General features: G+C 43.5%; 3 protein-coding genes across 8 annotated transcripts; 1 reads left to right on the top strand and 2 right to left on the bottom strand.

Moving 5' to 3' along the window:
- Positions 1-627: 627 nt before the first annotated feature.
- LOC134188064 (uncharacterized) lies at positions 628-4,879 on the bottom strand. 6 transcript variants are annotated; one of them, XM_062656245.1, is made up of 5 exons: positions 4,805-4,879; positions 4,642-4,739; positions 1,316-1,404; positions 1,062-1,249; positions 628-1,000 (listed from the first exon to the last, which is right to left on the bottom strand). In XM_062656245.1, the coding sequence occupies exons 2-5, from the start codon at positions 4,666-4,668 to the stop codon at positions 963-965; spliced, it is 342 nt and encodes a 113-aa protein (XP_062512229.1). In that variant the 5' UTR covers positions 4,669-4,739; positions 4,805-4,879; the 3' UTR covers positions 628-962. The 6 variants fall into 6 exon arrangements, 3 of the variants coding, with proteins under 3 accessions (XP_062512229.1, XP_062512230.1, XP_062512228.1); XR_009971251.1 differs by having other exon boundaries at positions 628-1,136; positions 1,194-1,404; XR_009971253.1 differs by lacking the exons at positions 4,642-4,739; positions 4,805-4,879 and adding an exon at positions 1,405-1,558 and having other exon boundaries at positions 628-1,136; positions 1,194-1,249; positions 1,316-1,348.
- A 1,357-nt stretch (positions 4,880-6,236) lies between these two features.
- Positions 6,237-7,427, bottom strand: LOC134188318 (uncharacterized). Its single transcript, XM_062656514.1, has one exon. The coding sequence runs from the start codon at positions 7,425-7,427 to the stop codon at positions 6,237-6,239; it is 1,191 nt and encodes a 396-aa protein (XP_062512498.1).
- Positions 7,428-9,648: 2,221 nt separating this feature from the next.
- LOC134188317 (zinc finger MYM-type protein 1-like) lies at positions 9,649-11,622 on the top strand. The gene has a single exon (XM_062656513.1). It carries the CDS (start codon positions 9,649-9,651, stop codon positions 11,620-11,622), a length of 1,974 nt encoding a protein of 657 aa, XP_062512497.1.
- Positions 11,623-12,083: the final 461 nt, after the last annotated feature.

Here is a 12,083-nt window from a genome sequence, read left to right as displayed (position 1 = left end):
CCACGTCACCAACGTCAATACTTTCATACTATTAGTTCATTATGCTGTAACAATACACCTTTCTATCAAAGCAAATTAGGCATTACGCTATTTGTGATATCCCAGAATTGCATACATTCATTGTTTGTTTTTCGTTCGTCTATGCGACATGGAAACCGATTCATTCACAGAGCGATCTCCTGAGTTCGATTCACGTTACCTGAAGCTGTAAGGTCCAATGTGATTTGATCACCAGAAGCCTATGCATGCACTAAGCGCTGCTCTATGACTGTGCTAGGCTACAAGAACAAGATGAGTCGGGAAGCCCATCAGATAGAGTTCCAACGAAAGTGGTAATGAACAGCGTCGACTGTAGCTTGTTGGCCGCCGGAAAGGCAACGCTGTCTTCTGTGGATGTTGGCAAGCTAGTGCGCCTTGCCTTTGGATCAACTGTAGAGAGGAAAAGCGCCAGAGTTCACGGCTGCCGCTCATACGTTTACTGCGGTATCCGGAGAAAGAATGATCATGAGGAAAGTCCAACGTTCTTGCATACAAGAGTCATCAAAGGATATTACATCACCGACCTCTGACCATCTACTACGAATTACACAATTAGAAGCTGAGCTCAAACGTGAAAAGAAGCGCGGACAAGACTTGGAGGCTGAACTGCAACAATCAATTATTGAGAGTCAATCTATCCAGTGGCATCAAGTAGGTACAGAAATTAACGCAGAGCTGAATGCGCTACAGAGAGCTGGAGGAATCATGTCAACAGGTCCAGTTGATGCAGCAGATGCATCTTCACTGACTGCAGACTTTAGTTTACATAATCTACACAGCCAATTACTTACACACGCTCCCAAAATTACATCACTGCTTTCCTCGATAGGCCAAACTGACACCACTACAGGACCAAAAGATATCTACAGCTTGGCAGCAGTCTGCTTACTAGCGAAGAAGGCAAGTGACAAGGTCAAAGGTTTTCAGCTTCTAGTTAGTTTGATGTTGGTTGCCAGGGCAACTAGTAAACAAGTCATTACTACTCTTAACCATATGGGTGTCTGCTTGTCATATAGTCAAACTTTTAGGTATGTGGAAAACGCTGCAAAGGCAATAGAGCAGAACAGAGAGCTTCAACATGGAGACTGGATCGTTGCCTATGACAACATAAATATTGAGAAACGTGTCACCCATGAGAGACATGCCAGACATACAGAGGCATGGAACTTCACGAGCCGTTTGGCTGTCAAAGTAGCCAGACTTCCCCCACCTGATTACAACACAACAGAATTACCACAATGCACTCGAGGAGATTTAGCTGTGGAAGACATTCTACCGAATGATGATGACGACAAAACATTTCACGAATCTGCTCAGACGAGAGTTCAGAAGGTACTCATACACAGGTTCAAATGCTGCAATCACCTTAAAGCAAGACATCAATATGACAACCATGACCACCCAACAACAAAATCTATTATCCACCCTATTGCAGTGATAGACATAGATGAAAGTTACACTGACAATAATGTTACTATTCTTGAAGAATTTCAAAAAATGCTGGCGATAGATGACACTGTTCAACAACGTGTTGTCGGTGACCAAGCGACTTGCAGGGCAATTCGTGCAGCTCGGCGTAGAAGGGTAGCAGATATTCCTTCAGCACGCCTCCTGTGGGCGAAAGAGAATCCTGGTGATTTCCACTTCGCATGGGAGTGCCTAAAAGTCATCTTCCTCATATTTTGGGAGTCACATGATTTTCCTGGCTCATTGGCTCATCTCAGCAAACTGATCAACCGAAGTGGAGTCACCGCTGCTGCAAAAAATTTCAACAATCCGATGAGTTCCTCAAACATGCATTAGAAGCACATCTGACTGCATCCCTCATCACCTTTCTCAATATATCTGCTACCTCAGATTTAATTGTACAAGATGCAACCATTATAACAAACTCATGGCTAAACGAAACAGCAGAGAGATTCACCAATGACGTGCTAGTTATAGGAACAGATGAAGATGACCATGATGCAGACAACCTGTATAATTTCCATCGTTCTTTTCTGCGCATGGCCCTCCTTTATGAAGATTTGAGGGAAGCCATCAAGTACGAAGATGGCCCAAGAGTTATCCAACATTGGCGAATGTGGTTACTGTACTTCCTCGCAACAAAGAGAAGCAACTACAGCAATGAAGCAGCAAATCTCTTAGCCAATCTGAAGGCTGACTTTTCCAAGAGGCTTGCTTACATAGTAACTCACAACAGAGCTGTTAATTCTCTGGGCATACCTGGTCATGGGAAAGCAATAGACATGGCAGTAGAACACTACAATCTTGTCATCAAAACAGCTTTACGATCTTCTGGTGGCAGTATCACCCTCCATCATTTAAGAGTAATAAGCTTAGCATCTCAGCTATTACATGATGCTGCACTGTTATGCGATCAGAAAGTTCATGCTCCTCATGTAGGTACAAGGCATACAAGTACAAGTGCTGAAAAAGACATCCAATCTATTGGCCAGTCAAGTCACTTGTCGGATTCCCAAAAGAAAGTTGCCATCTAACAGACATTTCACAACAACAGAGAAAAAAGGATATGAAGTTGCCTTATCCAAGCAATGGATTGCAAAGTTCTTAAGTAAGACAGACCTGAGATTTGAGGACAATCAGTCCACTGAAGACCATGAAGAAATTGATTTTCTTGATGACATACAGCTATGACAGAAATAGACACATGTACATAATATCGTAACTACTTGTATTGAGAAACATAGCCTAAAGTGAGTTACTAGTGATTTGTAATCTCTCCTAAAACATGTCTACAAGCTGAAGTGCTCCTTGTACCATCACTACTAATATTGGCTATAGTGCAAGGAATGTGAAACTCAATTAACTTAAAAACTGCTAAACTGAAGTCCCTTACAACTCCTAGTGACCTAACATCATTTTCTGATCGAATCTTATTACATTTTTTTACTAGTTTATCAATCACTAACATGGATAAGACCCCATCTAGTCCTCTCATTCTGTATCTTGTGCCACCTGCCGTCCTTCTAAGTTCAAGTAGTGCTTTCCTCAAAGCAGCTCTCTGATCAGCAACAACACGACGTGATCTCAACGGTGCAGATCTGCATGGAATAGGAGGAAGTGGTAAGGTGCAATCCACCTCTGGCTGAAAAATATGAGGTCGCTCATCAGATGCATTGCAGAAGGAACAGCACAAATCACTATCAGGTAATGGCTCATCTGACTGCAAAATCTTGTAAACAAGAACTCTTCTCAAACAGACCTTATTTGAGGCAAGAGTCACAATTTCGTTGTTGCACACTGACAGCCTACGGTCCTGAGAGTGTGCCACAAACCGAACAAGGCACAACCTTAGTGGATCTCTCCCTCCACGTCCAGCAAGTTGCACAAGCTCAGATCCACTGTCTGGCAAACCGAATAGAATAACTTCACTGATGTCATCAATGTCCACACCAAGGCCAAACACACTAGTAGCTACCATGACTCGCTGCTTGCCACACTTGAATTCTCCATAGTGTTGAGATCGCCCCTCAAGTGTCATTGTGGCATGGTATTGTCCTACTGTACCCCTGGTTATACTACTGCAGCTGTACACAAGATGAATATACACTTTATACAAAACATCCTTTGATCTGCAAAATATAAGAGTTTTGGAATATCTTTAGAATACTTTACAGAGGACAACATAGAAGCTAACAAGTGGAAGACTGACGAAATAGAGGTGGATGAATCCAAAGAAAATATAAGTTTGGATGATTTAGAGATCCAGATACTAGAACATAGTCAGGCATATTCAGATGTTGGGTTACAGAAGTAATAAGGAAAAGTGGAGCTGTTGCTGAGAGAGCCATAATAGGGACAGTAGGCAGGCAAGAACGAATAAAACTTAGTTCCTTGTAAGAAGGTCTAAATGTAGACCCCACTCTTCGATCAGATGTACTTCATCAATAGCAATGAAGGAGATTGCTGTCTTCAATTGCCTAGACAATGCGTTTCGCCAAAAACTTGATGTGATCGCTTCTGGAGACGTATAAACTAGACAAATCACTGTTACCCAGCATTGCCTGACCAAAAGATTGTCCAATACTACTCACTTAGTTTGTACTTGCTGGAAGAAATGTCTTTCAACAGTTTCTCGTCTGACAAGGACTCAATTCGTGTGACAAACACTCCCTTTTTTTACCAGTTTGGCGACCTTGAATCATCAGGAGGCTAATAACTAAAGCAAACTGGCTGCTTCAAGCAACTACACCTACCTGATCATGCATCAATGATATCAGCGGGCTAATGATCACACACACCCCGTTCAAGAGAAGGGCAGGCAGTAGGTAGCACAAAGACTTGCCGCCCGAAGTCTTCAGTCGAACAAACACATCCTTGTTCGAAAGAATAGCCTTGGAGGCCTCAAGCTGACCTTCACGAAAACTATGGTGTCCAAATACGTCGGAAAGAACAGATTTCAGACCGAGTTCAAAATTCGCGCTTTCAGAAGCCATTCCGCGCTTTGTGAAGAGTCTGCGCACAGCTGTGCGGATCAAGTACCGTATGCTATGTCTGAGACCTACCACTCTTGTACTAATAAAATGATTCTACCATTCCGTAACAGCCTACCCAAAGGGTTCCCGCCTCCGAGCTTACCGTGTCTTGTACGTCTTCTGAAAACATCCTGCAGGTTGTTCAACGTAAGAGATATATTGGCGATCGCAGGAGAAACGCGTCCACGTCCAAGAGACTTTCTGTGTGACACATGAGAATAGCACTTACACTAATCGTGTTAGTAGCCCGAGGTTTTGTGACATACGAGCTAAGATGATCATCTAACAGCATAAACGGTAGGCGGTATGATCCCAGACTCTCTCCAGCGTTTTCGTGTTATACGGGAACCGGGCACGACGCGCGAGAGGGTCTGGTACGAGGCTACGTCTGTCCCTTCGAGAAGTCTTCAAGTATGAAAACAAATACATCTTTTCGCGAAAGAATAGCCCTGGAAGCTTCAAGTTGACCCTCCAGACGGTAGTTTCATGTCAAGATCAACCCCTTCCCTTGCCATTGCGCGCTTTTGCTACAGAGTCTAGTCTGCGCGCAAATGCTAATGGCCGCGTGTGAACTAGCTAGAAAGTCATCACTCCGCCAATTGTAAATCTCAGACTACAAGCCTACACGACACCCGTCACCAACACTCCATAGACTTACCTTTTCAACATGCTTCAGTTGTCTGCAAGTGCTGGATATGCCACAAACACCAAACAATGGTCATAGCATCCCGTGTGATACGTTTACTGGATTAGACTAACGCTAATCTGATTTTGAAGTTACGGGACACTTGATGACGTTGGGGGTGACACTTAGTGAGCATTTAGAAAGGAGATATGGCAGGAAGTAGGCGGGATGATCCCAGACTCTCTCGCGCCTGGAATTGTCATACGGGCACCGGACAAGACTAGCGCGAGAGAGTCTGGGGACGAGGCTAGGGTGATTCTGATACAAAGGCACTGATTCTCCTATACGCCAAATTTGCCGAAAAATTCAGAAATCCTTCTTTTAAAAAGGAGAAAATATGGAAAACACTTGCAGCTAGAATGCACGAGATGTTGTTTCCAGTTGCTGCTCTTCAATGTGAGGGACGGTGGAAATATCTCACAAAAACCTACCGGGAAGTAGAAGACCACAACTACCAAACTGGCAAGTCCATACGTTTGTCATCAGTTGATGTTTGTAGAATTGTGGCTTCTATAGGGAGAGATCGAAAGGAATGGAGGTATACCAGACAAACGGCTGAAATTTACGGGCATAGGCCAAGTGTCCGACCAGTGGCTACTATGAGTAGTTCAGGAGATGGAGACCACGCCAGATCACCTTCTCCATTGGAAATTTCTGATACAGAAGGCACAGCTCTGATGAAAGATTGCACTGAAGATTGTGCACCGACTCCATCAAAGAAGGCAAGGCGATCAGCGCAAAGTGGTAGAGAGACCTCAAAGGAAAGTTTTATGAAGATGATGATGTGTTGTAGAGAGGAACGTGAAAGGCGACACCAAGAGAAAATGAAGCTGCTGGCAAAGATGCATGAGGACAAAATGGCTCTAGTTTCCGGCTTGCTTGATGCAATGAAAGATAGTAATACCCGTACGTCGTAGTATATAGTTTCAGATATCATAGTTCGTACTATAACTTACAGTATGTGTACTTTAATTGCTTACAGTATCTGTTTAGGGGTATACATATTTAGTACATTAAACTCGTGCATGAGAGTTAATGTACTGCTTGATTTGATCACGTTTGCCTACAGCTTCGAAGTCCGCACCACATAGTCTTAGATAGTCAATTTCTAAGTCATTTACCTCTGTGCCTGCACTATCATCATCACCAAGCAATTCTGAGATATCCTCGTTATGAGACAAACAGATATTGTGCAAAACACAAGAGACAATAATCATCGTCGGAATCTCTTTAACCCTTGTGACGTCGACGAATTTCATCCTCCTCCATCTTTCTTTTAGCAACGAAAACGCTCTTTCGATTACCATTCTAGTTGCGGAGTGACAGTAATTGTAATTTCTATCTTCCTGTTGCATGTGGCTGTAGTCTTTGTATGGTGTCAAAAGCCACGTGTTGAGAGGGTATGCTGCGTCACCTAGTATGTGGGTTCCTTGCATGGGAAACATGTCTCCTGGATTGGATTGTATTCGAACAAATAGATCGGAATTCCTCAAAACTCGTGCATCATGCACACTTCCCGGCCAGCCACAATAGCAATCCAGGAAGAACATATTATGATCACAAACAGCTTGCAGTATGAGAGACGAAAATTTCTTTCTATTTATATAGCTATCTCTATCCTGACTGGGTGGTTTAATGGGTATGTGACTACCGTCTATAGCTCCCAAAACATCTGGAAATCCTTTTATGTTCTCGAATCCTCTTCGTATTCTATCAACTTGGGATCCACGAGGCCGTTGGATTGCAGTGTGTCGCAGATAAAATGATATACATCTACAAATTTTCCGTACGACACCATGCACTGTTGACTCAGCAACACCAAACCGATCCGAAAGCTGACGAAACGTTTCCTGAGTTCCAAGGTACCATAACGTTATCAGTAATTGATTTACTACTGGTATTGCAACTCTTCCTCCACGACTTCTATCTAAAGATGGCTCTTTCCAAGTGCTAGCCTTGTGCACCAACACGTCAAACGTCGATCTACTTAAACGGAAATGCCTCCGAAAATCCTGATCATAATGCAGTGGAACTACTTTCTCGACATAACCTAGAATGCGAGGCTTGCTGTCTTCCCTGGTCCACAAAAGGGAACCAAGTTCCATCAAATCATCCAGGAAATCTTCTTCATCGTCAAATTCTTTGATATCAGCAAAAATCCATTCAAAAACGGAGATTACAACAGAAGTATACAACGCTGCCATCTAGTTAGCTGTACCGGCGTCATGACTGGATAGGTAAATGAACAGCCTACCGGCATGGTAATGCATCTAATGTACAATAAATTAGTCTTACGTTACTTCACTGTCGTTGCTTGTGTTTGCTAGTCAATAATTTTACAATTTTTATTTAGAAAGATGCTACGCATGCGCATATAGCTCTGTTACCACCTCATCTATCTCGTTTCGGAAAGGTTCTGCTCGATTGGTAAACGTGCCCTGTCTCTTTCCATCTAACCTTTTTCAGAAAAAGATAGTCCCAAACGAATACGTCCCTAGTGTCGAGGCTAGTTCACACCGACATTTAGCATTAGCGCACGCGCGTTCACAACGCTAACTATTTTTATTATTGAGTCACGTGAGCACGTGCGCGTAATATTTTAGCCTCGACAGTTTTTATCCATCGTATGCGGCAAGAATCCGCGTTAATTGTCTTAACGAATCCATTGCTGTAGGAGGAAATCATTTTGTTTGCTTTGTCTGGCAGCTCCTTCAGGGACGGCAGGAAGTTGTCACAAGTACGTAGTACACACACATCTGCATGCGTACACGTCACCATGTTGCTGCGTTTGTACGTCTAGCTGACATCAACATCACATCACAAACATCGGTGACATGCTCTTCTTGTATACACTACCTCACGTGTCAAAGTCACGTGCAACCACCACTAACGCTACTAGTGCGGTTCTAATGTACTGCTCTCTAGTAGACTATGGCTTTAGAATGGGGTTAGAATGACGTTACATTAATCAGGATTAGGACCGGTGTGAACACGCTCTAGGCTATGCAGCGCCGGATCCAGGAATTTTTGAAAGAGAAGGTTCACTGTTAGCAGTTATTTGTAGCATTACTAATTTTCTCTTTTCTAATGAAATTATATAAAATTATTGAACCACGTCTATTGAAAAAGAGAGGGTTTAACTCCCTAAACTCCCCGTCTGGATCCGGCCCTGCTATGCCTAGATGGTTGCTGAAGGATTTGATGCTCGGTTTGTAAATCGATTACCGGACAGATCACACATGATCGCTATGTCTTTTAGCGATATTATACGCCTGCTATTATATAAGTCATTATCTGAAATGTTGAGTGAGTTTCAGTAGTTATGGTTTGTAGATATCAACAAATTACTGTAAATGGATCTTAGCAACAAAATTCTGAACACAATTCTCTGGTCAGACTGTATAGCTTCAATCTGCAGTTCGTGTGTGTGTGTGTGTGTGTGTGTGTGTGTGTGTGTGTGTGTGTGTGTGTGTGTGTGTGTGTGTGTGTTTGTGCTTGCGAGCGTGTGTGCATGCGTGCGTGCGTGTGCTAAAATCAAATGTTTCTACGCTAGACATCACACTATTAGAATTAAAACGAAAAAATTATCACACTAGAACGATAAAAATAATTATGCACACAGCTAGTACAGTACAGCATTAATAACCTCGTACCGTTCCAATTCGTTTCTGTCGTATAATTACGTAAATATTAATTTCCACTTTCGTTCCACTTTCGTTCCACTTTCGTTCCACTTTCGTTCCACTTTCCACTGAATCAGTAACTAAGTAACCATTTCATCTCAAATCAAGCTCTCAACTTTCAGAAAGCCTCACTGGACTCTACAATGTCAACGGCAAATGCAGCTAACTACTATAAGTTTACTAACATCAACTGCTGCTTCCAGTTGGCTGCAGTTGACAAACAACTCGGTTGATCTTGCAGCTAATATTGTTTCCGCACTTGTCAGTCAATAAGTAAGCTACTTTAAGGTACGCCCATGACGGGATCGCAGCCTTGTCAGAAGATATGGCTGCATGCTGGTAGGCTCGAGTGTCCGGCCGGTCATCTCCTCCACGGGGGGAGGGGAGAGATGACTGGCTGGACACTCGAGCCTAGACTGCTGGAGGATTTGATGCTCGGTTTGTAGATCGATTATCGGACAGACACACATGTCAGGGGCGTCGGAAGGGGGTCGGCCGCACGGCCATGGCCGTACCACTTTTCGAAAAATGGACTTTTGCCAGTCGGCCATTAGCGTATACTTCCGGTTTAGGGTTAACTGATTAAATAAGTAATATATTTCTAGTTACGTTAGCATTCTGTACAGCTAGATTTTCAGGCGGTAATTTATAAATTTACGCTCAGTCACAAAGATGAGGCTGGCAACGCGAGGACACGGCAGCGGTAAATAGAGCGCACGCTAACCATTTCCGTGTGCTATATATGCAGATTGACGGGATTCCAGATGTCGGTGATCAGCCCTGTCAGCCTCGCCGTGCTTCATTTCCAAAAGTTTCGTTTGGGAAAAAAGCCCCAAAATCAAGGTCATTTCAAGCTGCTTGGTTCGACAACTGGCCTTGGCTTCATTGGCACGACTCCGTTGAGAAAGTGTTCTGTCACGTCTGTGTGAAGGCTGCGAAGTCTGGCAAGCTGAAATGCAAGACTGCTGAGCAGGCATTCATCTATCGCGGAGTTCAAAACTGGAATGATGCCACCCGCTTATTTCGTTCACACGCGAAATCAGACTGCCACAGAGAAGCGGTTGAGTCACTGATCACGCTACCTGCCACAACAAAGCACGTTGGTGAACTACTAAGAACTCGATTGGTTGAAGACAGAAAGAGAAACCGGGCCAGCCTCCTTCGCATTCTCAGGGCGCTGAGGTTCCTGGCACGTCAAGGTATTGCCCTCCGCGGTTCCGCCCTCACCAAAGAGATTGATAGCAATTTGTCACAGCTCCTTCGTCTTTTTTGTGAGCTTTCTACAGATCTCTCCGATTGGTTGCAGAAAAAGACAAATAAGTACACAAGTGCAGACATACAGAATGAGCTGCTGAAGGTGATGTCACTTCGAATTCTTCGAGATGTCTCAGCCAAACTTGAAGGCACACCATACACCATTATGGTAGACGAAACCACTGACGCAAGTACCCAGGAGCAGGTTGTAATAGTTCTACGATGGGTGGATGAAGACCTAGAGCCTCATGAGGATTTTATTGGGCTGCACATCACTGCTTCAACTGATGCTAAGTCCATTGTAGCAATTATCAGGGATGTTCTTGTTCGTATGAACCTTAGTCTGACCAACTGTCGTGGTCAGTGCTATGATGGTGCAGCTGTGATGAAAGGATGTCTATCAGGAGTTGCTGCTCAACTCACTCAAGATGAACCACGAGCATTGTTCACTCACTGCTATGGTCATAGCCTCAATTTAGCCTGCCAAGACACCATCAAAGACATAATCCCTATCAAATATGCCCTTGACACAACATTTGAACTGTCAAAACTTCTCAAGTACTCAGCAAAAAGAAAGTCTGAGTACAAGCGATTTCAAGCTGAGATGGCTCCTCAAGACCCTGGATTTAGGACACTATGCCCTACGAGATGGACCGTTCGAGCAGCTTCTCTACAGAGTGTTATGCAAAACTTTTCGGTCATCCAATCCAGCTTAGACAGTTTTGCAGATATGGCAAAACGAGACCCAGAGATGTCTGCTCGGTGTACTGGTGTTGCTGCTCAGTTTTCTTCATTTGACTTTCTCTTTGGAGTAGCATTAGGAGAAAAAGTCTTGAAGTTGGTTGACAATCTGAGCAAAGCTCTTCAGCACAAGAAGATGTCTGCTGCACAAAGTCAAGTGTTAGCAGAACTTACCATCAAATCTCTTGCACTAATGCGTACAGAAGCTGAATTCTCAAATTTCTGGGAAAAGTTGATAGAGAAACAAAGCAAAGAAGATGTTGCAGAGCCTTCCCTTCCTCGGAAAAGGAAGCGTCCTTGCCGATATGATGAAGGAAGTTCGGGACACTTCGCAACATGTATAGAAGATCATTACCGGGTTATGTATTTTTCCGCTTTCGATATGGCAATTCAGTCTATCAAAAGCAGATTTGACCAGCCACACTATAAGATATACAGCAAGCTTGAATGCACACTTCTGAAGGGTGCTGCTGGAGAGAGCTATAAGGATGACCTGTCTAGCATACAGGAGTTGTACTGCACAGACTTTGACAGCAATATCCTCCAGACGCAGCTATTGATACTGTATTCTCACTTTAGAGAAACGGCAGTCACACCAGCCCTGATGGATGTTGTGGACTATGTTAAGTCACTAGGGAAACCCGGCCAACTGCTGTTGTCTGAGGTGGTCAAACTTATACGCTTGATCCTTGTTGCTCCTGCAACAAATGCAACTAATTAGTGAAAGAACGTTCTCAGCTCTCCGCATTGTTAAAACATACCTTCGGTGCACTATGACACAGGCAAGGTTAAATCACCTTTTAATGTTGCATGTGCACAAAGAAGCATGTGATAGTCTTGATCTAGAACTATGCATAGATGATTTCTGTAGGGAATCAGAACACAGAAGAAACATTTTTGGCTCAATGTAGATTTACGTACAGAAATAGCCTTGTAAGGTTTGACACATGTTGTTCTAGTAGTTACTAAGTGTTAATCTTGCGTTCTCTGTATGGTATTCAAGCTTTTGGAGAAATGTTTAGCGTGCGTTAACCGTTATATGATCACGCCCACCTAGCGCGCGTTAGGCCGGACCACTTTAAATTTGCTTCCGACGCCTCTGCATGTCCGGTATGTCTTTTGGCATTGAGAGGACCAACCATCACCAAATGTGGCCATTTGTTTTGTAACGACTGTGTGAGG

This window comes from Corticium candelabrum, chromosome 12 (assembly GCF_963422355.1).
Source record: "Corticium candelabrum chromosome 12, ooCorCand1.1, whole genome shotgun sequence".
Taxonomy (NCBI): domain Eukaryota; kingdom Metazoa; phylum Porifera; class Homoscleromorpha; order Homosclerophorida; family Plakinidae; genus Corticium; species Corticium candelabrum.
This window is presented reverse-complemented; position numbering and strand designations above follow the sequence as displayed.

Excerpts from the sequence above, each read along its gene's own strand:
- LOC134188064 (XM_062656244.1), bottom strand. The coding sequence starts at position 1,434 with ATGGTTGTCATATTGATGTCTTGCTTTAAGGTGATTGCAGCATTTGAA. Across the intron at positions 1,250-1,315 it reads TTTGTCGTCATCATCATTCG|GTGGGGGAAGTCTGGCTACT; the intron begins GTAGAATGTCTT and ends TGTTGTAATCAG. Across the intron at positions 1,001-1,061 it reads CGTTTTCCACATACCTAAAA|TTGCCCTGGCAACCAACATC; the intron begins GTTTGACTATAT and ends CTTGTTTACTAG.
- LOC134188318 (XM_062656514.1), bottom strand. The coding sequence starts at position 7,427 with ATGGCAGCGTTGTATACTTCTGTTGTAATCTCCGTTTTTGAATGGATT.
- LOC134188317 (XM_062656513.1), top strand. The coding sequence starts at position 9,649 with ATGCAGATTGACGGGATTCCAGATGTCGGTGATCAGCCCTGTCAGCCT.